This window comes from Salvelinus fontinalis, chromosome 39 (assembly GCF_029448725.1).
Source record: "Salvelinus fontinalis isolate EN_2023a chromosome 39, ASM2944872v1, whole genome shotgun sequence".
NCBI lineage: Eukaryota > Metazoa > Chordata > Actinopteri > Salmoniformes > Salmonidae > Salvelinus > Salvelinus fontinalis.
In genome coordinates this window covers 16,804,115-16,831,897 of record NC_074703.1, presented here as the reverse complement: position 1 = coordinate 16,831,897, position 27,783 = coordinate 16,804,115, and the positions used below count along the sequence as shown (strand labels likewise).

General features: G+C 41.2%; 1 protein-coding gene across 1 annotated transcript in view; it reads right to left on the bottom strand.

The window, feature by feature from the left end:
- Positions 1 to 1,352: 1,352 nt before the first annotated feature.
- LOC129838508 (chemokine-like protein TAFA-2) overlaps positions 1,353 to 27,783 on the bottom strand; it is a 52,171-nt gene continuing 25,740 nt past the window's right edge. Inside the window, exons 2-6 of the mRNA XM_055905532.1 lie at positions 16,838 to 16,941; positions 12,260 to 12,412; positions 7,468 to 7,592; positions 5,157 to 5,213; positions 1,353 to 2,609 (exon numbers count right to left, since the gene is read on the bottom strand). Of these exons, the coding sequence (XP_055761507.1) occupies positions 5,184 to 5,213; positions 7,468 to 7,592; positions 12,260 to 12,412; positions 16,838 to 16,940 (411 nt within the window). The 5' untranslated portion in view covers position 16,941 and the 3' untranslated portion in view covers positions 1,353 to 2,609; positions 5,157 to 5,183. The remainder of the gene's footprint in view (positions 2,610 to 5,156; positions 5,214 to 7,467; positions 7,593 to 12,259; positions 12,413 to 16,837; positions 16,942 to 27,783) is intronic.

The window sequence follows — 27,783 nt, the reverse complement described above, 5'->3', positions numbered from 1 at the left end:
TGAGTCAATTGTACAAGGATTGTACAAGAATAAAACATGTGTCCACGAAAATCTGAAGAGGAGCTAAATTAACTATATAAACATGAGGGACCTCCTTGAACCTTACCGTACATCGTACCTTCGTCAAGTAGACTAGAGTACATTAATGAATCCATATTGCCATGACCAAAGAAAACTAAATAAGTAGCTTACTGTTTTGAGCCTAGTCCTTTCCATACAACTGACAATCTAAGTGAACATGCTGTTTTTCTATATTATATTGCCCCAAAGCAACTATACACCCATAGAATTACTGCACTGGAAATACACATTTTAAGAACTTCATGAAAAGCATTATTATTATGTTGACATTATGCCAGTACGCCATTCATTTACTGGTATTATTCTCGCAGTTCCATGCCTTTTCAGTTGTAATTTTATGAAGGTATTTTCTCTCCTGGCTGTCATGTTCTTAGAACTCAATAACCCCTAGATTTCATTAGCTCCTCTCTCGGTGTGATGTATTTACTCTGGTGACATCATTGTTTGTCTGCCCATGAAAGGCAAACAATGGTATTCTTTAGGGGGGAGCTTTTGAAAAGGTAGGTTCTAGTTGAGTGGGGGTGACATTGACTTTGAGTTTGTGGGCTTTGCATTCATAATGGTTGAAAATGGCCCATACAGTACCAATTTAGGATGTGTAGTTTGCTACGTTTTTATCATGGCTCATAAAATCTTTAAATATACATTTTCAAAGTGTGTGTGTGTGTGTGTACGTGTTTAACTATTCTAGTTGAGACCAGAAGTCCCCACAAAAATAGGAAACAAACAAAAATTTGACCAACTGGGGACATTTGTTCATCCCCACAAGGTCAAATGCTATTTCTTGGGGGTTTAGGGTTAAGATTAGAATTAGGTTTAGGGTTAGGAACTAGGGTTAGTTTTAGGGTCAGGTTAGGTTTTTGGGTTAAAGCTAGAGTTAAGGGTAAGAGTACAGGTTAGGGTTAGAGTTAGGTTTAGGGGTTAGGGAAAGTAGGATTTTGAATGTGACTGAATTGGGTAGCTGTACAAGACTGTATGTGTGTGTGTGTGTGTGTGTGTGTGTGTGTGTGTGTGTGTGTGTGTGTGTGTGTGTGTGTGTACACATAATTGTTTTTTGTACACTATGTGTTGTGGCATAGCACATAAAGAGGAATCTGAAAGGAATCAATGTTCCATTCCACAATAGAGATAATCTAAGGGCTGCTGCATAATCATTATGAAGCCTTATAGCTTCATATTGTAGCCTACACTGTGTGAAGCATAGCTAAACAGAGTCAATCTCTGGTTTCTTCTTCCTACACCTGAGGAGGTTAAGGGTCACATGACAAGCATTAAGTTAAGACACAACCACAGTTTATTATTCGAAGATGTTATCACTTGCACAGACGAAGGAAGCGTCAGAGATACCTGTTGAAAAGTTATCAGCGAATCAGAAATTAATTTTAAAAAGTATTTAACACTTAACCGGCCCCTACCAACCCCATGGACTATAGCCAGTATTGTAGAATGAATGCGTTTTAGCTTGCATACATTAACAAACTTTACATGGACATTCGAATCTGAGCCTCAGCATTGTGCAACATAAACAAACTGGATCCACTGGCAGTTGACAGGATGATTTTCAAAAGAACCTAAGCAAACGCTAAGCACACTAGGGGTAACTCATTTGCACACCACATTCATTAAATGTGTACATTTTCAAAAGTATGTACCTAGTGCCCCCAAATGAAAGATAATACCCTTGGAATAAAACATGCAAATCAAACATGAACTTCAGTTTTCAGTTTTTGTGCTACATTGTAGTCTGCCCTATACATCAGTAGTCTACATGTATTTCTCCTTGGATACATCATATTCTCTCACTTGCCATTGGTTGGCCATTGGTTCCAACTCTCTTTTGAATAAGCCATGTTCCCTGCACGCAGCACTATCGAGAATGGCCACCCATAATAATGGCCACCCATTTAAAAAAATATGGAGGTGTACATAGGACAATTCCAGTACCTGTGCCTTTTTTGTGTCTTTGAAAATCACCCTGCATGTTCAATGATTGGCTCAATACAATAAGGTTCACTAATTTTCAATTTCTTCTTCTTACCATTTTCTGACCATCATTTGATTGATAAAAACTGGATCGAATTTGACTCGTCCCTAATATTCAAGGGGGAAATTCTTGATATTGATGATACTCTGTTACAGTAATGATGCACAATGCATTATAAGGGGAAAACAACTATTTCCCAAAGAAAAACTTTACAAATAATGTTTAGGCAAAATTCACCATTGTAATCCACTATAAGCAGAACAATGTTAGAGAATAAAAAGGCATCCTGATGCCCAATGTAGTGATAGTCATGTCTGGGCTTTTCAAAATAAAGGTCCCCTCTACTGAACAATCATTTAGTAGTGTCCACTCTTCTCTTCTCATCCAGATGTCCTTTGTTACCCTGTGCTTATAAGTCTTCCAGAAGATTCATAGTATAGTCTCCAATAGAGGGAGTCTCTATTTACAAAAAGGGTCGCTGCAATGTTCTTGAGTCCATGATGGTATTCCACAGGTAAAGACCCAGTAACATTTATTGATCCACCTGTAATACAAACACATTTCCATGAACATCAGGCCATCCTGATTCCATCTCACAATGAATACAGTATGTGCAACACAACCAACGTCACTGTTTCACCACCCAGTTGTTGAGTTATAAAAGGCTTCTAAAGAGTGTCTTTGAAGTGCAGACATAAAGGTTAATGAACAGATTAATTCAAAATGCATTGTTTCTCCAGGAAAAAAAACAGTGTTCTCACATTCAGTCCTTAGTGACTACAGAGTCAGCTTGAGGTCATTTGGTGCAAAGTAATCACAAGTCTATCACAAGGCCTTTTGCATCGAAAGTTTACGGTTCATCTGCCTGCATTATGAAATTACCTTTTTGGAAAAATTTACAATTCTTAATCTCATGATTTAATCTTATATGAATTAGGTGGTTGGGTTTCTTTACTAGTTTTAATGAGAAAAGGCAATAAAGTGAGCAAAGAAAAGCTATCAGGAGATATTAGCGTCTCAGCTCACAGTGGTCAACAAACAAAGCAAACTCATTAGCATTCGCAGCCACTGAAATTACCTCTGTCACACTGACTGCACAAGTCACACATGATTTTGTCCACTTCTTTTTCCAGATAGGGGTAAAACGATAATGATAAGCATAATACTAAATCAAGATTTGAAAGGCACAAGTGATTTCCCCTGGATAAAAATGTGCTTTTCCAACTAAATGCCTTTCCCCATCCGTGTTGGGAAATGATTTGTAGTGGTAGGCTACACTCAGGGGGAGGAAATTCCTTGAAGAAAATTGAAACAGAGAATATGTTTTGCAGCTTAGGCTAAGTTGTCATTCAAATTTTTCCTGTTCCACCTTTCATATCAGATTCTGGCCTATCCTGACACGGATGGTGTTTTTATCTTGATAAAGGACTTGTGTGGATAGAATTTGCCTTACCGTACAGACAGAGATTTTCTCCCTCCCCTAGTTTAATGCTGTCAGATACTCTCAGCACTTCGGACCCTTCACAAGATTAAATTGCCAGTCATGAAGCTCTGGCTCTGACTGACAGCTCCTCGGCTCGAGCAAAAGTACATTCCGGAAAGAGCTTAAGAAACGTGCCTTGCGAGGAACACCCATAACACCTTCATAACGACGTTCCACTATCGATTCCAGCAGACTGTCTACCGACTAGGCCATTCTGACAGCTGAGGGAAGCTGCCACGGGAGTTGTCAAGCTACATTTTTACTGCTGAACTTTGCAAAGAAAACAGGCACCTTTGACAGACTCATTTTGCTAATTCACCAATCAGCTATTTGACTGTGGACAGGCCCGTTTTAATTTGTCCGAATACACTGTATTCTCTGTCTATGAATAAATTAGCTTAAAATATAGTGGGAAAAAAATTCTGTGACAACCCCCAGGCATCGCCTAACTTCATATTAAAAAATCTCTCATAATCATATCAAACACACTCTCAGTAAATTCCACAGATATTTAGGTTAGCACTACGCCACTTTGCATATGTGTAAGGAGAGAGCGCCTTCTTGTCGTTCATATTGCAATAAATTCTCCCCCTCAACGAGCCATTTACATTTCCGAGCTGTCACTGTGATTAATGTGGTACTAATTTGAGAATAATTCCATGCTACAAAGACAAAGAGCAGGCACAGGTTTTTGTCAGCAGAGAAAGGAGCCTACACGAGACAGATCTAACAGCATCTCAGTAGTCGCAGAAGGGGGAAATTAATGCATCGACTGAGATCATCATCATCAACAGAAGACAGGAGGAATTAAATAGGAATGTGGCACCTTCTGAAGGTTTTTAAGGCTGCATTCAAAACATTTAACTCAATCTCTTTCTGAATCATATTCAATCACATACATTGTGTTAAACCTAAGGCTGAGTGAAAACAATGAGCGAAACAGGCCTATAGCTGCATGGGTCAGAGGGTGACTCATGAAATCCGTAACAGAAAGATACCCAACCTGGCTCGGCTCATTATTCATTGTACAATTATCATTTTCCAATCTATAATGGCTAAATGGGGTATTTGGACATGTTATGCTAGATAATCATTCTCCTGTTCATTCTCCTGCATTCTCAATAGGTTTTGCCCGTGGCAGGGAAGCACATTAGCGAGTAGATGGAAATATGCTTCCATTTTAATGTAAGGCAATTTTATTGAGATGGCATAATCACATTATGGGGAAGCAATGTATTTTCCATCTTCCAAAAGATGTTGAAGTATCTTGGATGGCAGGTAAAGCAATTAGAACACTCTCCAGCTGTTTTGTTGAATTTATCCATTTAAACCATAAATGATCCATGAATAGTCATTACTTGCATCCTAATAAGTACAATTAAGGAGCATGGTGTAAATCTTATCTCCTCATTAAGCAAATGTTCAAACTAATAGAAATGGTTTGTTTGCTGTTTCTCACCAGCACTTGACACCGTAGGATACAGATAATGTTTAAACTGTAATATTCAATATTTGCATTAAAGGCTATAGTCTGAATTCAGAAAACAATGAAGATTAACGTTGATATTGGTCCAATTCAATCAAATTCATCTAACAAGATTGCATCACCTTGATTCGGTTCCATGGCATCAAGGGTTACCAGAGCTGATCCCTGTCCGATGAGATCTTTCCGGCGTTCCGTGTTAACAAAGACAGGGGAAAAAGAGGAAGTGAAGAGATGAGTTTTAAATTTCATCCCAAGCGAAATTAACATGTGGGTGAGGTTATTATGGTTGATCAATCCATCAATACTGCTGCAGCAACACTGTCCACCAAATAAACCCCATTCCATTTTGAGGTCCCGACTAATCCCCGGATCGATAATTACAGGCTCCAGACAGGTGTGGTGTGGTGTGGCCAGTTTAAATAATTAAGTACATGGAAGAGGCAGAACTCAAGTCTAGGGGTCGTCATAACCCAGGGAAGGATATGGGCATCGGGTTACTGCGTTAAAAGCAAGTAATTGGAGTGAGTAATTTGCACGTTTCGGTCCTCAAAATGGCTCTGATAGTGCTAAGGAGACATGTCGGCCCCTCAGATATAGGCCCCCAGGGTCCCAGTAGTGACTGCAAACATTAGACGGTTTTAGCAATGGCACGGCAGAGTGCTGTAATTTCAGACTAAACCGTTTTACCTTGACCAATGATACAAATAGGCAAGGTCAATAGATTGAGAAAAATATAGGTGTCTTTTTAAACTGAAGTTGACTGTACTTGGTTACTTTGAGGACTACTATGACCCCTACTATGTTGGTACTCTGTACAGTCGTGGCCAAAAGTTTTGAGAATGACACATGTTAATTTCCACAAAGTTTGCTGCTTTTTTGAAAAAGATTGAAATTTTTGTCTTTTGAAAGTCTTTTGAAATTTTTGTCAGATGTTACTATGGAATACTGAAGTATAATTACAAGCATTTCAATAGTGTCAAAGGCATTTATTGACAATTACATGAAGTTGATGCAAAATGTCAATATTTGCAGTGTTGACCCTTCTTTTTCAAGACCTCTGCAATCCGCCCTGGCATGCTGTCAATTAACTTATGGGCCACATCCTGACTGATGGCAGCCCATTCTTGCATAATCAATGATTGGAGTTTGTCAGATTTTGTGGGTTTTTGTTTGTCCACCCGCCTCTTGAGGATTGACCATAAGTTCTCAATGGGATTAATGTCTGGGGAGATTCCTGGCCATGGACCCAAAATATTGATGTTTTGTTCCCCGAGCCACTTAGTTATCACTTTTGCCTTATGGCAAGGTGCTCCATTATGCTGGAAAAGGCATTGTTCGTCACCAAACTGTTCCTGGATGGTTGGGAGAAGTTGCTCTCGGAGGATGTGTTGGTAGCATTCTTCATTCATGGCTGTGTTCTTAGGCAAAATTGTGAGTGAGCCCACTCCCTTGGCTAAGAAGCAACCCCACACATGAATGGTCTCAGGACGCTTTACTGTTGGCATGACACAGGACTGATGGTAGTGCTCACCTTGTCTTTTCCGGACAAGCTTTTTTTTCCGGATGCCCCAAACAATCGAACGGTGATTCATCAGAGAAAATGACTTTACCCCAGTCCTCAGCAGTCCAATCCCTGTACCTTTTGCAGAATATCAGTCTGTCCCTGATGTTTTTCCTGGAGAGGAGTGGCTTCTTTGCTGCCCTTCTTGACACCAGGCCATCCTCCAAAAGTCTTTGCCTCACTGTGCGTGCAGATGCACTCACACCTGCCTGCTGTCATTCCTGAGCAAGCTCTGTACTGGTGGTGCCCCGATCCCGCAGCTGAATCAACTTTCTTCACAACAATTGAACCGCTCTCCTTGAAGTTCTTGATGATCCGATAAATGGTTGATTTAGGTGCAATCTTACTGGCAGCAATATCCTTGCCTGTGAAGCCCTTTTTGTGCAAAGCAATGATGATGGCACGTGTTTCCTTGCAGGTAACCATGGCTGACAGAGGAAGAACAATGATTCCAAGCACCACCCTCCTTTTGAAGCTTCCAGTCTGTTATTCAAACTAACTCAGCATGACAGCGTGATCTCCAGCCTTGTCCTCGTCAACACTCACACCTGTGTTAACGAGAGAATCACTGACATGATGTCAGCTGGTCCTTTTGTGGCAGGGCTGAAATGCAGTGGAAACGTTTTTTGGGGGATTCAGTTCATTTGGATGGCAAAGAGTGACTTTGCAATTAATTGCAATTCATCTGATCACTCTTCATAACATTCTGGAGTATATGCAAATTGCCATCATACAAACTGAGGCAGCAGACTTTGAAAATTAATATTTGTGTCATTTTCAAAACTTTTGGCCATGACTGTACAGCTGAAATGAAATTCGATGGCTTGTTGCCACTGTCTAAAGTGCAATGTGTTGATTACGATGACCCTCACCTTGGTAGTCTTTATCTTGTTCCCCGTGGCGCAGCTCCATCCCTTTAGATCTGGGAGGACTTTACACTCCTCCCCATCCAGACATGGATGCATCTGACACCACCACTTCTGCTCCACTATAGAGGCTAGGGGAGAACAGAGGCGTCGTTATAATGAGCAGCTTTGAGAGATACTAGGGACACATACAGGAACAGACATGTTCCTTGTTTTACAAAACACTAGGGCTGGGAATTGCCAGAGACCTCACGATACAATATTATCACGATACTTAGGTGCCGATACGATATGCATTGCAATTCTCACGATTCTATATGTATTGCGATTTGATGTTCCAAACATATTTCTCACTATATGTCTGCTGCAGAGAGACAAGAGAGAGCTAACGCTTACATTACCTACCTACTTTTTTTACAAATCAATACTTGGAGTCAAATATTGATATAATATTGGCAAAAAAGAATATTGTGAAATGTAACTATCGATTTTTTCCCCCCCTCACTACAAAACACCATGAGGTAGTTGTATTGAATTTAATGAGAGCCAAACCTTCATGCACAGAGGGTTGATACATTAAGATAAACTTATTTGTATCCCACAGGCATGATTATAACAGCAATGTTGTGTAAAGCACCTTTAGAAGTGACAGTAATTGTACAACGTTGGCTGTATCATACGGTTTGATGTCCACCAAACTGTTGGAACAGGATACATTTCAAACACTTAACAATGCTTTGAGGAGGTGATCAGGCTCAAACTGAGATGAGAGCTCAGGTAATCCCTGGACGTATAAAAAACATAATTAAAAGGTTAAGTGCTGATCATTTTTCAGAGATCACCCGTGGAGCACTTTAAACTGGGCGCCATTGGCACAGCACTTTAATTTGCTGAGAATGTCAATACTCAAATGTCATCGAATAGGTTAAACGCATCTGGTGCCAGACTTTAGGTGTGAACTGCTTTTCAATCCCAAATTGAGGCAGCTCTTTCTGCCTGGTTGGTGGTCTGACTGCCACATTAGTGTGGGTAAGTGATGTTCTGGGACTGACATGGCATAGATGTAAGTTAACTTCAAGTGCCTTTTTCGAAAATGTGAGGGTTTCAAATCGTCTCCTACCCTTAGAAAGCATGGTGATTGCTGTGTACTTTCCATTGATTTCAAAGCAGAAACGTGTGTTCCCTTCTCACCTCGCGGTGACCTAGTATCATGATACTGTACATGGATAGAAAGCTTTGTGGGACAATGATACATCAGTTTTAACATTCGGATACACAGCACTGTTAATCACCTACATTCACTGTGCAATACAAGGGAACAGGTTTGGAGCCTTGCAAATTAATCTGTGAGCTTTTGAATCTGATACCAGGTGCACAAGGAATGCAGCAAATATAATGTGAGCTAAGCAAAACTGGGAGGGTTGTGAATTCACCTTTCTGTGGTCAAAACTTCAGCCTTGTTGAATTATAAAGCGGTTTTGTGGATGTCACGGATCCCTCCGGAACTGTCATTACGCACACCTGTCCCCTATTCCCACTGATTAGTACTTGTATAAGTGTGCCCTTTGGATTCCATTGGGCTGTCGATTATTGTTACTATGTCCGTTGGTGCGTGTGAGTACCTGTGCTGTGTGTTTTGGGCTTTCGTGCCATTGTGGATTGCGTCTCGTCCCGTGTGTTAATCATTGTGTGCTTGTGTTATTTGTTCGAGGTGCTCCTCGCTCTTTTGTTTTGAGTTTCTACCCTGTGTTTTGTTACGTGTTTGTTTGGTCTTTGTCCCCATGCCTTTACACGGCACGTCGTAATTTCAGTGAAATTAAAAACCCTATTACGCATTCCTGCGTCGGTCTCCCGACTCATTCATACCAACGTGACAGTGGATATGTAAAGCTGAGTTGACTTGCAGTGAGGCCTGTTGAAGTGTAACTAAACCTTGAATGTGGTTCAGAGAGGCTGTATGATTTAATGCAATGAAAGGAAACATGATGCAGCAGTCAGCTTTATGCTTCAGAAGAAGCACATTTACCATGAGGGCTCCTGAGTGACGCAGCGGTCTAAGGCACTGCATCTCAGTGGTAGAGGCGTCACTACAGACCCTGGTTCGATTCCAGTCTGTACCACAACCGGCCGTGATTGGGAGTCCCATAGGGCGGCGCGCGCACAATTGGGCCAGCATCGTCCAGGTTAGGGTTTGGCCATCATTGTAAATAAGAATTTGTTCTTAACTGACTTGCCTAGTTAAATAAAGGTTTAATTAAAAATAAAATCAAGGTATGCAAATGAAGTACATTTCTTTCTACTGGCAACTTTGAAGCACTCAAATCTACAGTTCACAACGGTACATTGATTTCATCATTAATACAGCATTAGGCCTATATAATGGACAGTATTGAAATTCTTATCCTGTACATTGAAAACCTCTTATGAATCCAGAAAACAGTTAAGAGAATAGAAGACATTTGTTTTAAAAAGCCAAGAGCACTCCTGGCATACTTTGCTCACCACATATTTTATTTAAATAGGCAAGTCAGTTAATAACAAACTCTTATTTACAATGACATCCTATGAACAGTGGGTTAACTGCCTTGTTCAGGGGCAGAACAACAGATTTTTACATTTTCAGCGCGGGGATTCAAACTAGCAACCTTTCGGTTACAGGCCCAACACTCTAACCACTAGGCTACCTGCCGCCCTGAAACAAATATATCTAATTTCACACTTATTTCACGGTAACACATTCCCTGCTTGCCACACATGAGATTTACTCCAAAACAAGGAGCAGTCACTTATACCCCTGATCTGTCAGTAATTTAAGGATTAAGTCGTACGGTATCAACGTGAGGTGAATCCGGCTTGGGCCAGACATTGCATTGAAGGCGTAAAATTGGGTTCTGATGGGAAAAGACAACACATTTCTGGGTGCCTGAAGATAACACTCATTGAAACGGCGCTGAGATTCACAACATCTACTTTCACATCCTATAGGTACAGTGCCTTCAGAAAGTATTCACACCAGTAGAGGCTGCTGAGGGCAGAACAGCTCATAATAATGGCCAGAATGGAGAAAATTGAATGGTACCAAACACCTGGAAACCATGTGTATTGATGTACTCCACTCCAGTCATTACCACGAGCCCGTCCTCCCCAATTAAGGTGCCACCAACCTCTTGTGATGCACACCCCTTGAGTCAATACACATTAGAATCACCTTTGGCAGCGATTACAGCTGTGAGTGTTTCTGGGTAAGTCTCTAAGAGCTTTGCACACCTGGATTATACAGTATTTACACATTCTTTAAAAAATGATTCACGCTCTGTCAAGTTGGCTGTTGATCATTGCTAGACAGCCATTTTCAAGTCTTGCCATAGATTCAAGCCAATTTAAGTCAAAACTGTAACTAGGCCACTCAGGAACATTCAATGTTGTCTTGGTAAGTAACTCCAGTGTATATTTGGCCTTGTGTTTTAGGTTATTATCCTGCTGAAAGTTGAATTTGTCTCCCAGTGTCTGTTGGAAAGCAGACTGAACCAGGTTTTCCTCTAAGATTTTGCTTGTGCTTAGCTCTAATCCGTTTATTTTTATCATAAAAAAAACTCCCTAGTCCTTACCGGTGACAAGCATACCCGTAACATGATGCAGTAACCGGTACTCAGTGATGTATTGCTTTGGATTTTCCCCAAACATAACGCTTTGTATTCAGGACATAAAGTACATTTCTTTGCCACATTATTAGCAGTATTACTTTAGTGCCTTGTTGCAAACAGGATGCATGTTTTGTAATATTTTTATCCTGTGTCCGTTTACCAATAGGTGCCCTTTTTTGAGAGGCATTGGAAAATCTCCCTGGTCTTTGTGGTTGAATCTGTGTTTTAAATTCCCTGCTCGACTGAGGGACCTTACAGATAATTGAGTGTGTGTGTGGTACAGAGACGAGGTAGTCATTCAAAGATCATGTTAAACACTATTATTGCACACAGTCCTTGCAACTTATTATGTTACTTGTTAAGCACATCATTTAATCCTGAACTTATTTAGGCTTGCCATAACAAAGGGGTTGAATAATTATTGACTGAAGACATTTTAGCTTTCATATTTTATTCATTTGTAAAAAAAAAAAAAAAAAAAAAAAAAAAAAAAAATCCGCTTTGACATTATGGGTTATTGTGTGTAGGCCAGTGACACAAAAAAATCTCAATTTAATTCATTTTAAATTCGGGCTGTAACACAACAAAAGTCAAGGGGTATGAATCCTTTCTGAAGGCAGTGTATTTGGCATGTTCAGCTCATTCTAATAGGATCACATGGTTCTACAGCACTATAGGGAGTTAAAGGAGGAGTACAATTCAGCAAGACCATTACTGTAAAAGGCAGAGACAGTACCGAGTTGTCGTAAAGCACCAGACTCCACTAAATGTAAGGAATTGCAGGTTGAAAAACAGGAGACCAAACTAATTTCCCCTGAGGATACGACTATATGGCACTGGAGCACTTCTGGTAAACACTTTAACACATTTAATTACAGTTTAACACTTGTGAAGTGTATTGTAAAGTTTAAGAATAAAACAAAGTATAAATGAGGCCTCTGTGGATGGCTATGACTAAGCACCTTGTGGTCTGAAGCGTTACAAAATTAACAACAATTCTTAAGAGCAGTTTCACTAAGGAAGACGGTGCAAGCTAACCATATAAAGATTTAATGATGATCTCAGTTTAACCTCCTCAGATTAGTCCGAGTGGAACAGACCATCAGCAAAAAATGACACATCGATAGCACATTAAATATTCAGCTGGAACGTACCATCTACACAAGACGGGGCAGCTCTGGTCGTCCCGGCCACTTGTCCAGGGAAGCAGGAGCATTTAACCGTTTGAGAGCGTTCTTCTATTTTGTTCTTGTTGCAGCATCGATGCAAAGCCACAACCTCACAAGTGCCGGTTCTGACTTGATGCACTGTAGAAAACATAAAACAGATGGAAATCAGTATTACACTTGATAACTCAGTAAGTAAAATAACGCAGCAGTACTTCCACATAGCCTAAAACTCAGCTTAATGTCATAGCGCAGCACAAAAAAGAGCCATAACACAAATACTTTTGTATTACTTATGCTGTGTGACTGCAAAAACAGTTAGACTCAAGGGTTCATTTTTAACAGGCAATGAAGTAGGCCTACTATATGTCCATTGTAGAGTTAACTTTGTATTAGGTTGACTAACAGCCTGTTCACATATTCAGAACACTGGAGGCTTATACCTGTTAAGGGAGGCTACCTAATACTTATGCGGTACCCACAACCCTGAAGGTACAGAATAACTATGATTAAGCTTTAAAATAGTTTGCAACTGAATGCATCAGCCAATGAATTAGTAGCCTATTTTGCAATTCAAAAAACAATTGAAAAATCCCTTTCTCAGTAGTTTCGTACAAGTTCTCCAGAAAATAAGGTGCAGTTGCTGCAGTATTTTGAGTCAATTTCCAGCTCACGCTACATTGTCTAAATTATTTAGGGACTGTGCTGCTCCCTGCTCTTTTAATTACATGTGACATTTTCACGAGGAGTCCGTCCTTCTGCAAAGGCAGTTATTGCTCATTTGGTAAACAACAAATGAAAAGTGCTGTGGAACCTTCCCACTGATTGCTGTACTTTATACCAGTGAAGCCAGCCAAGCTTATTTAATTAAATTGCTTTTGCATGCCTTATGTTATTTTCTTTTTTTCAATTAAGCAGAAATGTCATAGGAAGAGATAGGGTATTGAGTTGACTGTATTGCAGCTGCATCAACACCTAAAGTAACACCCTCAACACCACCATATGTGGGACACAATGTGGAAGACTCACACATCAATCAATAACATTTGAATGTTTCCAATGGCTTCAATCTATCATTTGTACCCAAATGGTTTAAATCAAACTGAATGCAGTGGTTGATGTACTCACAGTAGCAGATAATAGTATTATTGCTACGGTGAGATTCCTCACACTAACTGTTAGGAGTTCAAGCAGATGAGTAGGCGTGCCATGTTATCGAGAGGTGTTAGGTATAGGCCTATAGATCAAAAGACAAGCAGGAAGTGAAAAGGAGGGAGGCGGGGCTCTTTTTTGATAATACACAAGTTTTGATAGCGTTTCTGCTATCGCCGTCCCCCCTGTCCCTGCTCATACATCAAAATAACTGAGGAGCAATCGCTTGAACGTAGCGGGAGTCTGACTCGCACTCTACTCGTATAAAAAAAGATATGAAAGACAAATACGTTTCTGCCGGCGTTGCTTAGATCTATGTAAAAGTAGCGCCATGCTTCACACAGAGTGGAATAGTTTTTTGGAGTAGATTTGGAGCTCTAGCCATATGACCACTGTGCTGTCCTGCTATGAAACAGAGTTTTTTTATGTACTTGGGAATGAGTCTTTTCCCAGAATCCCAGAGAAGCGCCTTTCCCTGCTGGGCCGGTGCATGGGAAAGAAGTGAGTGAGTATATACACTGGTGAAAAGCATATTCCAAGGTGATAAAGAACTGGTGACCCATGTAATTGCTATGCACTGACTGACTACAAATTGATTCTCTCCGTGTTAGGAAAGTGGTACCAACACTACAGTTCATGATTATATTCACTTAAAAAATGTATATAGTCATTATTTCTCTCTGTTTGAGAGGCTTTTGGCTGAGTCGGTCTCAGATGCACAGTACAGAATGTCTAGATTTTTTTTAACCTTCAATCAATTCTGAATATGTAATTATAGCAATAGTGCAAGTGAAGACAGCCAGTGGCACAAATAGCTTTTCAAATCATTGATCCTTATGGTGTTCTGCATCTGACGTCCGTAAAGCTTGGGCCATGGATAGAAGACTGTTTGGTCATCATTTTGATCATGTAAATTGGTCGTGAACACATCCTCTCTCTCTCATAAGATACCTTTTATTGCAGGGCTCCACTGAAGCGGACAGTCTATGAAGTGAAATCCTCAAGGCACACTACAAAATCAGATTAGGAAGTGAAATAAAATGTATTTTCCCGAGGGTAATGCAATTGCTGATCTATTCCTGACCAAGAAGTATAGATTGTGCTGTTTCAGAAAAAAAGAAAGATAGGACTCCCAAATGGTCGGGAACAGTGCTCTTGAGGAAAAGAACAATGTTTATTTTTTGGGAATCCATTTGCACTGTTACCAGCCAACTGATTTCCCAACAAACACTGGAAATCTACAAAGAAGATAAAATGCACTTACAGACATAATAGGATACTCGCTCTGGGTTGCCTATAATTCAAATAGAATTGCTCCCGTATAATGGGGGGGATAAGGACATTCTCACAATGTTTTTAAGTAGGCTGAATAGGTCGTAAACCTTTGGAGTGAGACCATGCTTCATTGTACATTTTATTGCAATGTGCTAATGGTCTATGACAGTAATTGGACAAACCATTGGACAAACTAAAGCTATATATTTAGTCTCAGTGCTAATTGTATATGTCCAGTGTTTTCCCATTGGATCAATACTTGCAATACAAGGAACAAGACAGATGATCAGAAACATTCCTCCACTGACTTTACAAGGACAGTGGATCATTGTCGTGATAAGGATTGTAAAGGTCCTTGGATATCATATTCCAAGGATGTGTATCCGGTAGGAGTGCCCATAGGCTCAAGTGCTCTTGTTGTGCCTCTCCAGTATTGCACCTTGGCCGTGTAAACAACTCAATATAGTGGCAAATACAAGGTGAACCAGAGAGAGCAACTCGGAAGGCGAGGTAGATCACTCTTCCTGCACATCTCAGCAAATTAAAGCCGGCACGTCAAAGCGAAAAGAGGGAAGAGTTTTTGAAGATATACAAATTTATGCAGCTTTTTGCTGACAGAAGCCACTAATATAAAAAAGTATTGCGAGCACTCAAATAGGACACAAAGTGCATTAGAAAATCAATTTCTTTGCTTGCCGAAACCAACAATATTTACTTAGGGTGGTTATTTTTTTCAATGGTATAATTTAATTTTTTCTTGTGTTCTCTGGGAAGATTTTTTTTTTTTTCTTCGACTTTGAACGTGTTCTGGATTGATTTCATCCCTGGAATGATAACAGGTTTACAGCAACAGAAATAACACCCGAGGGAAATTAGAGGGCTGCTGAAGCTATCAGATAGAAATTGAACGTGTGCGAGATTATTCTGATCCAATTCCGGCAGAAATGATGAGCGCCTTGAGTAAGGATCGCTGCCAATCAAAAGCCACATGCTGTAGGCCCATGCCCTACTTTAATTGGTCGACAGACAGAAGGAAGCTAAATACTTTCTGTCATGTCCACGAATGGCCATCCTGCATGTCTACTGAATCACCATGCCAATTATCTGCGACAGTGGATTGTCAGTGAGGCTCCCAGTGTTGAAACCAATGATGTTGAAACATTTGAGTTGCCCCACACTTGTAATGTTACTGAGATGCCATAATTGATCTCACTGAGTTCTAGTGGTGTCCCAGCTTGTCAACAGCCTTAACAAGACAAGGGAATTATTTTGAATTACATCTCTTTCACACATTTAAACCCTATCACACAATCCTTTACTGATGGAACATCAGGTGCATTTAATCATCTATGACCTAAGATAAAACATCTAGGCATACTATAGGCTATAAAAAGTTATTATAATGTGAAGGCTCAGAGATCAGACATCACCTAAACTAGCAGGATGAATGTACAAAACATTAGGAACACCTTGCTAATATTGAGTTGCATCACCCTTTGCCCGCAGAACAGCCTAAATTCGTTGGGGCATGGACTCTACAAGGTGTCGAAAGCATTCCATCGGTCCGCTTGGCACCGGGGCGGCAGGTAGCCTAGTGGTTAGAGCATTGGACCAGTAACTGAAAGGTTGCTAGATCGAATCCCCGAGCTGACAAGGTAAAAATCTGTAGTTCTGCCCCTGAACAAGGCAGTTAACGCACTGTTCCTAGGTCATCATTGTAAATAAGAATGTGTTCTTAACTGACTTGCCTAGTTAAACAAATGTTAAATAAAATAAGACTACCGTTCAACGGCACTTAAATATTCTGTCTTGTCCATTCACCCTCTGAATGGTACACATACACAATCCATGTCTCAATTGTCTCAAGGCATAAAAATCCTTCTTTAACCTGTCTTCTCCCCTTCATCTACACTGATTGAAGTGGATTAAACAAATGACATCAATAAGGGATCATAGCTTTCATATGGATTCACCTGGTCAGTCTGTTCATAATGTTTTGTACACTCAGTACACGTACGGTAGGCATCTGCCAAAATGAACATTAAAAAAGGCAATGAGCATGCTCCACTTTGTCCATGACAGCCAACAGACGCTCATCATATCACGCCCCTTCTTACAGGTGTACGGTACTGTCCTTACCTCTGTGACCTTCTGTTGGTCTAGCCATCTCCAGCAGAGTCACCATGCAGACCATTAGAAGTAGAACCCCTTTACTTCCTTGCTGTGTGTGTCTCTCACTCATCCTGCGAGAGAAAAACAGAGAGGGTGAAGAGAGATACACGGCTACACTTTGTTAAAACAAACTATGGTTATACACTCATACACAAGCATCTCATTGTCTACTTCAGCATCTCGCACGTTAGGCATTCAGGTCATCCAAAACATGGCCGTTGCATCTCAGGGGTCTTATGAGACTTCCTCTCTCCACATAGCTATTATTCATCAACGTTGATCTGTAACAACTGGACAGGTGAAAGAAAATCATCCCGTTGGTTTCTGCCATATTACTTTCACCAATCGTGTTAATTTGGATCAGTGCGAAAAGAGGAAGACATTTGAATATTGAGGTCCCGTGGTTCACATTCATTCTGCTCCTGCCTTTTCAAATACACTTCCAAGAAAGGCACAACAAGCGTCCATCTAGTAGTGTCTTCTCCAGTGTTGTAGGAGATGTGCTTTAAATTGCATCAGGCATCAGGCCAACCTCTGCACACCGGAAGCCTACACACTAGCCAACTACTCATCTCTACCTTCTCCTTCATTATCTCCCTCTCTATCTTTTTCTACCCATCCCCTCATCCCCAGTATCTCTATTCCCTACTTGTACATCATCATCTGCACATAATCACTCCAGTGTTACTGCTAAATTGGAATTATTTCACCTCCATGGCCTATTTATTGCCTTACCTCCCTACTCCTCTACATTTGCACACACTGTACATACATTTTTATATTGTGTTGACTGTACATTTGTTTATGTGTAACTCTGTGTTGTTGTTGTTTTGTCGCACTGCTTTGCATTATCTTGGCCAGGTTGCAGTTGTAAATGAGAACTTGTTCTCAACTGGCCTACCTGGTAAAATAAAGGTGAATTATATATATATATTTTTAAATCTCCAGTTTCATTCACTTGCTTTACCTCTGTCTCTGCCACATTTCCTAATTACCTCTCTCTCTATGACAGGAGCCAAAGGGCCACTCAGAGCAGGTGAGGCCCTTTACCACCCCCACACAGGCCCTCACCATGTCAGCAGGGCAGAGGCCTTGACAGGCCCGTGGGCTGTGGCTCCACACAGGGATGAGACGAGAGAGGAGCCTGGGTTCTTCAACTCAGAATGAATCCATTCCTTCTGCCTTACCCTGGGCCTTGCACTCTTTTCTCCGTAATGAAGTGTGGTTGAGATGGGGCCGGAATACATAAACCATTTGGCATTGCTTGCTATCCTTGACAGGAAATGATCAAATTTCAAAACACAAGACACAAGTGGTGCAGTAATTACTGGAAGAGGCGAGGTATCAGATGCCATGAGGCAGAGACAGTGACATGCTTCGTTTACCCCTTTTCTTTCACCATCCCCTGTCTTTCTCCACCTCGATCATTGACATATAGATTCCGTATCTCTCACAGGGATTATCAGATTATTCATGTAGTTCATTTTATTTTTGCAATCATGAAACGGGAGTTGGCCTTTGAGTGCGGAAATAGTGATTAAAAGATGTCCGATCGATAAAACAGATACAAGACTGACCATTCTAATATAGCACTGAGCTGCCATGGTGGCCTTGCACAAGATTCCATTTTTCAATACAAGATTTGTAAAATGTACTGTTCATTCCACGTCTCCCATAATAAGTGGATGTTACTATGACGCCGCATAGCTGTGCCAGTATCACACACAGTCAGCCATGCACAGTACAAACAATCACATTATTAGCCTATTTCTAGTCAACCCAATTTTCACCTTCTTCACTGAATGTTAAAAATTATTGTGGGATCAGTGAAAGTGTTGATTTAGCAAACTATTCATCCCCTTCCTAAGTTTTCACTCCTCCTTGAACACTCACATAGACCATTACCTCACATGAGGGGTTTCTCTGAGAAAGCACAAGTCTGAAGTAAAGAACCATTTTGTGCATTGTTAGTATTCTTGCAAAGCCTTTTCATTTCATGGGAAACTATGAAAGTAAGGGTGCAGATTTTTTTTTTTTTTTAATTGTGGGCTGGGCTTCAAGCAGCGGGATTTGAGTTACCTAAATATTCCACATCGCCACTGTGTGAAATTACTATTTTTAATTGTACTGTAGTTTTAGACAGAAAGGAGGAGACTCACACTTATTTTCGAGTTAAGATAGTGTCAAAGTGCAAGCGTCAAGTTCTAATTTGTGTGTTTTATTCAAATACAACTTCATATTTAATGCATGGATTTTTGTCACAGAATAGACCCAGAGGAAATATGCATAATGTATGCCGCTGATTGCTGCAGGCACAAAACACAAATATCACACAAAAGTTTAGAGGAGAGCAAAAACAAACCAAACACTAATAAACCACAGAGAAATCTACTGTATAATTAAAATATGGTTTGTGAGGATGAGTTTCTTATTCTTTAGCCTCTACTCTATGGATATCTGCTGATATTAACGATAGAATACCTCTATTAAAATTGTTCATTTGAAGAGCATAGTATTGTTCACTTGTGCCACCTCAGTGGTTTCCCTTAATTGAAATCTGTGTTCAAATTCATCTGGAATGGGACTTTCTCCCTTTATATCTCTGTTGCAGTAAGGTCTGTTGTTTGATGTATGGCCTATGGAGTATAGATTTGATTTTCTTTCAAGAGTACAAAGTGCATTAGTTTAAAACTGAATGGAGCAAGAAATATTTTTCCTTTCCTGTGAACTCTGTTCGTATGCCCCTTCCTATTCTATTAACTTCTTCTCTCTCTGAAACAAATTGAATAGTTACAGACCAATGAGCAGGCTTTCAAAAGACTCAACTTGACCTTGCAGAGAGGAGCGGTTGCATTGGCTATGGAAGGACCACTTCACAAAGAGCTTTCCCGCCCAGAAGAAATGTGCATGCACAGCTGATCTATATGTAAAATTAGCTGAAGTGAATGCAATGAAAAATAAGGGAATTGACTGTAGTATTTTGATTTCATTAAATGATATAAAGGTATAAAAAACTATATTATGTTGCATTAATAAATGTAAATACGCATTATTACCTTTTAATGTAATAATATCTATATTTAGCAGGTTTTCATAAAGTCAGGTTTGAATGTTAAATGCTGTTACTGTTTAATGACCAGCAATTACACTTGTCTTCATTGAGCACCAACAATTACCAATGCAAATATGACATAATTATGCTGTTTTTGCACATATTCATGTTAATCACTATATTCTACATAAATATATGAAACTGTGTCATAATGCATGGTTTTGATATGAGAACATTGCCACTGGTAGCAGTGAACTGAGTATTTGCCTCATAACTGTTCTTGAACACCAAATACTCTGGAGTACAATTATTGGCTAGACTGAATAGTATTACTAAATAGGCCAACTGTGATTGGATGAAGACCATGTGATTTATTCCCATCCACAAGCTATGATGGACTGCTTACGAGGCTGGTCCTCACTGTGGTTCCAACAGGTCATTAGGTCAGCATGTGGTTATGGTCAGCCTTCCACTGAAAGTTAGCCTATTCCCCAAAATCATTACTAGATTCTGCCGAGCTCCTTGGCTGATCTGTGGAGAGTAAGGTCGTGTTCACAGACTTTGATAAGTTCCCCCTGTGCCGTTGTGGTGAGGAGAAGGGCGTAGGTCAGCCTTCCTCATGGACAGACAATGATGGATTCTGACCTGAGGTAAAAGCGAGATGCTGGCACTCTACAGACAGGGCAACATACCAAGATCTCTTTCAACCCAGAGTGAGTGTTTGCATCAGTAAGTCTATTCAGGCTGATATAAGAACAAAGACGAGCGATGCAGTGTTCTCACAGCCAACGGGTCAAGCTGCTGCAAGTTTTATAACTTTTGTCAGGGAAGGATAGCATAACTAGGTTACTTTTTATGACACTTGAGATTCAATAATTTAAGAGTGGGGCTGAAATCTAAGACCACGTTTGCCAAGGGGAACAGATAGTGGAAACGCTGTATTCCCTTGTGAAGACAGACTGTATCAACGGGATACATGTCAAATCATTCTGTCCTATTTGTTAAACCTAAAAATATTTTGCCGCGTAACACATGTCACTCATATCCCAGCCTAGAAGGACCAATCTATAATAGTTTTTATAATGTGGACAAAAGACTCCGTCGACCTTGGCCTACATACATACTGTAACGAGGAAAGAACTCAGGAAGGGAAGACATTTATTCATCAAGACTTACAGACGTAGGATCTTAATTTGAGCCAGTTTGCTACAGCAGGAAAATAATCCTGCAACAACAGGAAATGTGAATTATTATGTGGATTATAATTAACAGACATTTTTGTGGGGCTTGAAACATTTCAAAGTAGAAATTACAAACTTCAGAAATCTTTGTATACCTTTCCTGTAATCCAGGACAGTTCCCCTGCAACAGGGAGATCAAATTAAGATCCTACATCTGTATTTACATAGTGGAAAAAAATAAGGGCCCTATTATCAAAGACAGAGGCCATACAGACTGATGGTACTGTAATGGTGGAGCCATTATAGTAAGTAAGATCTGCTGAAGTTGCAAAGCTATTACACAGTTAAGCCATGCATGATGAGAGCTGTTCCTACGCCACTGTACTGTGCAAACCTCTTTGAGATGACACACAGTAGCCTACAGTGCGATTTGTGAGGCCATAACAACAAAGAGCCCTGACACATTCGGCGAACAAACATAGGCTTTTATTCCTATAGACATGGCCCAACATATGATAAAAGCCTCAGCGTAATAAAGTGAGGGAGAGGGTGGCGTGGGAGACAGACAAAGCTGTGGATGAAGAGATTGGCAGGCAAGCGAGTGAAATCGTTAAACTGCAAAAACCTGGACTTTCCACTCTCTGGAGCTGGATTTGATACAGGGATTATCTCTCTCTAGTCTCTCTCTCTCTCTCTCTCACCCCCCCCTCGCTTTTCTTCGACCGTGACAGCGACTGTCACCTCGGACAGCTGCAGTGGGCCGATTGCACGGTCACAGAACAAGCATCTCTGCTACACAGATGTTCTCCACTGACGGTATGAAGCGAAAGCTTTTCCCCCTCTGCCACACCAAACACTTTTGATGAACCTTCTGTCACAGATCCTGCTTTAATGTGAATGTAAACGAGACGCGACACCAGTCATAACAGTCTGGGATTTTTAGGTCGAAACTATCAACAAAATGACCAGACCCTGTCACAAAATATTCTCTGGTTCAATGTCTATCTTGAGCTAACCGGGTCACTCTGGCTAATGGAAATTGCAATGCATGTCCAGCGGAGATGAAAAACACAAACAACATGTCGAAGCCTCCCAACATACTGTAAGTAACTGACATGAAAATGCAGGGACCCCTAAATGCATGATCTGACTTCAGTTTGAACCCTTTCAAAAAGTTTTCACTTTCAAAGTGTTCACCCGTTACCCGACACCAACGCTGAGTGCCCCTTCCGAACCGTCATAATGACCTTCCGTAATGACACTCAGAGATGTGAAGCCATTTGAGAGGGCAAGCTCATAAACGTAGCAGGCTACAACATTCAACCCTGTCCATCTCAGGCAGGCGTACGGGGGCCAGTGTGATATTTCAATCCATTTCCCATCAAGTTCACTCTGGCACTATTACCAATCAGGAGAAACCAGTGCATTCACACCAATGGATTGGATGGCTGCCTCTCTTGCTCTCCTATTCCCACTTCCTCCTCTTATGAGTTATGAGGTCATAGTACAATGGTCTATTTTGGAATGGACGGTAAATTGCTTTCATAGCCGAGGCTTTATGAATTATGAATGAATGTGGTCTAAACATTTTAGTAGTAAGGCATTGCATATCTTTTGAGTGTTTACTTTAATGAAGGGTAGTACAGGAAGTAGTCATACAGGATGGGCTCCTTGACTGCTACCCAATAATGACTTCCACATGAAAAGATTGATCAGAGAGAGATGAATATAGGGGGGAACTATGAAATAATGTCTTTGAGTTCTGTCGTTTACATTCAATAGTTATGCCCTTTTGTTCGCTTTATTAAGTTTGTCTTCTTGATTGATGCAACTGAATTAACTGTAAAGAACCCAGCAAGAGCTATTTTTATTTAATGCATATTGTTTTTGTCTAACTTGATAACAATGGTAATATTACTTACTTTTTTTCCTCACCCATCTACACACAATACCACATAATGACAAAGGGAAAACATGTTTTTAGAAACATTTGTATGTGTAGCTGTGTGTGTAGTTGGAGGTGACACATTGTTCTCATGAGTTTCAGTTTAGGCCTACCTCCTCGAGGCATTTCTCATGTGCACAGCTGATATTGATGGTGAAGTGGTGATTATTGTTGTGGGTAACCGTTGTCGCATCCTCAGAGGAAGTGTGCATCATCTGCCTCTACTAGTAATGACCTGTTGAGTTTTGTGTTATTTATATGCAACATTCGCACTGCCACCCAGGCTGGCGCTGTCTGCGCAAACAGACATGTTAGAATACAATCAAATTGTGGAGATAGATTATCACGCCAGATAGTCACTTCCTGTGCAATTCAGACACTGGTCTCCACCAGTCTCAAAGATTTAGATCCTTGAAATATTTGTGTCCTTTTATCTAGCCACATATCACCACTGTCTTCAGTGTCTGTCATAAAATCTATTGGTTTGATTTGGCATTTTTCTCATCTTTATATTATCCTTTATGTTTAATCATATTGCTTTATTATGCCTTTGTCATTGATTTATGGTAAGGCCTTTGGGCTGCACCGCTGTATGAATTACACTATTACAACAACATGTATCATGAATGTCAATAGATGAGGGTATAATGTGGGATGTCTTCCCTAAGTGTATGCAGCATATTTCCTCTCTCTTTACCATTCTCTGTTCAGAAGTGCAACACTCTTTATGACTATTGACATGCTTTGGCAGCCGTTTGAAATATTCATGTGCAATATTTTTTAAAAGCAATGTTTCCATCCCCTTACAACCTAACCCCAGAAGACGATGCTACGGAAAGAAAGCAGTGTATTGGGTAGGGAACATAGGTTACGTCCCAAATGGCACCCTATCCCCTATAGGCCTATATTACATAGGGCTCTTGTCAAAAGTAGTGCACTATGTAGGGACTAGGGTGCCATTTGGCACGCAGGCATTGAGAAATGGCACTACATTATGCCTTAGTGCTGCAGGGTGAATAGGTCCTAGCTGTTCAGCAGGGAGCAAATGACTTCAAAGATCTGGCACTTGACATCACGTCGAAAACGGAGAGCCACTTGAATTATCCAATCATGGTGAATGATGCAGATTGTTACGGAAGGTGTGTGTGCGGGAGTGTACACGTGGGCATGCCTGTAGTGTGTGAGGCCGTTGGTGTGTACATGTGTGTGTTCGGGCGTGAATGCGTGTATGGAGGCTGTGTGTACACATGCTGTGTGCTAGCATTAGACACTGTCATTTATCCTTGATTAGAATCACCTAGGCTTCCGAGTGTTTTTCCCCAGTATTTGCTTGAGGTGCAGTAGCAACATATAAAACAAACCGAGGGTGCCAAGTGGTCTGACCTTTTAAAGGTAGGCCGCTTTTCACAAACACTTAACCACCGTATGGGAATCAACGCAGCCCAACAGATTCACCACAAGACAGGGGTTACATTGATTATTCTTAGAACAAAAGACAATGAAATGTGACTTATTATCTGCAATTACAAGATGGGGCTCATAAAGGACACAGGAAAGAGTACCGTTCCTGATCCACCACCATTGTTGTGTAGAATCCACGTCGGCGATGCAACTAGGACGGTAATTTGGCACAAATTAGAGACCTGAACACCCCTCTTGTTCAAGTGCCCAGCCGGCAATGACTGTTTCCAATCATGACATCATTACAACCAAAAACTGTCATTATGACATCATTGCAACCAGGAACTGTCATGAGGACGTCACATCCAACTTTGCCCACTAGGGAAAGTGACCTTCAATCGAGACACTTGGAAGAGCTGGTGGGTACACAGATGCTGAGGCACATTCACACCTGTAGCAGTAATATGGTTTAAACAAGCCTCATATTACACGTCATTTAAGGAGCTGTTGATGCGGTCGTACAGGAGAGCTGAGAACTAATTTAGTTCCAGACACCTCAGGATGACATGTTAATGCACTGACTTTGTTTATATGTCACAGTAGAGTTGTGTTCATGGGCGTGGCTGTTTAACAACCCTCCAAACCGTTATTACCTCAGACTCCATCTGGTGTGACTAAAACGACATTCAATTTAAAAGGTCCAGTACAGCCGTTTTTTTATCTCAATATCAAATCATTTCTGGGTAATAATTAAGAACCTTACTGTGATTGTTTTCAATTAAAATTGTTAAAAAGAAATACAAATTGCTTAGCAAAGAGCAGTTTCTCAAGCAAGAATTTTGCTAGGACTGTCTGGGAATAGTCTGAGTGGGGAGGGGAAAAACTGAAAACTAAACTCAGCAAAAAAAGAAACGTCCTCTCACGGTCAACTGCGTTATTTTCTGCAAACTTAACATGTGTAAATATTTGTATGAACATAACATGATTAAACAACTGAGACAAATTGACCAAGTTCCACAGACATGTGACTAACAGAAATGGAACAATGTGTCCCTGAACAAAGGGGGGGGGGGGGGGGGGGGTCAAATCAAAAGTAATAGTCAGTATCTGATGTGGCCACCAGCTCCATTGTGTACTGCAGTACATCTCCTCCTCATGGACTGCACCAGATTTGCCAGTTCTTGCTGTGAGATGCTACCCCACTCTTCCACCAAGGCACCTGCAAGTTCCCGGACATTTCTGGGGGGAATGGCCCTAGCCCTCACCCTCTGATCCAACAGGTCCCAGATGCGCTCAATGAGATTGAGATCCGGGCTCTTCGCTGGCCATGGCAGAACACTGACATTCCTGTCTTGCAGGAAATCACGCACAGAACGAGCAGTATGGCTGGTGGTATTGTCATGCTGGAGGGTCATGTCAGGATGAGCCTGCAGGAAGGGTACCACATGAGGGAGGGGATGTCTTCCCTGTAACGCACAGCGTTGAGATTGCCTGCAATGACAACAAGCTCAGTCCGATGATGCTGTGACACATTGCCCCAGACCTTGACGGACCCTCCACCTCCAAATCAATCCCGCTCCAGAGTACAGTCCTCAGTGTAACGCTCATTCCTTCGACGATAAACGCAAATCCGACCATCACCCTTGGTGAGACAAAACCGCGACTCGTCAGTGAAGAGCACTCTTTGCCAGTCCTGTCTGGTCCAACAACGGTGGGTTTGTGCCCATAGGCAACGTTGTTGCCGGTGATGTCTGGTGAGGACCTGCCTTACAACAGGCCCACAAGCCCTCAGTCCAGCCTCTCTCAGCCTATTGCGGACAGTCTGATCACTGATGGAGGGATTGTGCGTTCCTGGTGTAACTCGGGCAATTGTTGTTGCCATCCTGTACCTGTCCCGCAGGTGTGATGTTCTGATCCTGTGCAGGTGTTGTTACACGTGGTCTGCCACTGCGAGGATGATCAGCTGTCTGTCCTATCTCAGGCGTCTCACAGTAAGGACATTGCAATTTATTGCCCTGGCCACATCTGCAGTCCTCATGCCTCCTTGCAGCATGCCTAAGGCACGTTCACGCAGATGAGCAGGGACCCTGGGCATCTTTCTTTTGGTGTTTTTCAAAGTCAGTAGAAAGGCCTCTTTAGTGTCCTAAGTTTTCATAACTGTGACCTTAATTGCCTACTGTCTGTAAGCTGTTAGTGTCTTAACGACCGTTCCACAGGTGCATGTTCATTAATTGTTATTGGTTTATTGAACAAGCATAGGAAACAGTGTTTAAACACTTTACATTGAAGATCTGTGAAGTTATTTGGACAGGGTCCTGAAAGACAGGGTCCTGAAAAAGGGATGTTTCTTTTTTTGCTGAGTTGAGCTCTTATTGACAGAATGGGTTGGAACACTCTTTCTTATTGGTCTATTAACTAATTTGATGACAGCAGGCAGGCAGACAGAAATTTCAGCCACTCTTTCCAAACAGCTATTACACTAAAAAGGTCCTTAATCATAATTTTCACAATCTCACAGCATTATTTCAACCTCATTGTGTGGAAATACACTGCTCAAAAAAATAAAGGGAACACTTAAACAACACAATGTAACTCCAAGTCAATCACACTTCTGTGAAATCAAACTGTCCACTTAGGAAGCAACACTGATTGACAATAAATTGCACATTTGTGGCCTGCTAGAGGTCATTTTGCAGGGCTCTGGCAGTGCACCTCCTTGCACAAAGGCGGAGGTAGCGGTCCTGCTGCTGGGTTGTTGCCCTCCTACGGCCTCCTCCACGTCTCCTGATGTACTGGCCTGTCTCCTGGTAGCACCTCCATGCTCTGTACACTACGCTGACAGACACAGCAAACCTTTTTGCCACAGCTCGCATTGATGTGCCATCCTGGATGAACTGCACTACCTGAGCCATTTGTGTGGGTTGTAGACTCCGTCGCATGCTACCACTAGAGTGAGAGCACCGCCAGCATTCAAAAGTGACCAAAACATCAGCCAGGAAGCATAGGAACTGAGAAGTGGTCTGTGGTCACCACCTGCAGAATCACTCCTTTTTTGGGGGTGTCTTGCTAATTGCCTATAATTTCCACCGTTTGTCTATTCCATTTGCACAACAGCATGTGAAATTTATTGTCAATCAGTGTTGCATCCTAAGTGGACAGTTTGATTTCACAGAAGTGTGATTGACTTGGAGTTACATTGTGTTGTTTAAGTGTTCCCTTTATTTTTTTGAGCAGTGTATATATAAAACACAGGTTATCACATTTTTGACTGCACTGGGCCTTTAAAGTGAAGATATTGTACCGGTAAATAACGACACAAAGTATCCCCCCGGGG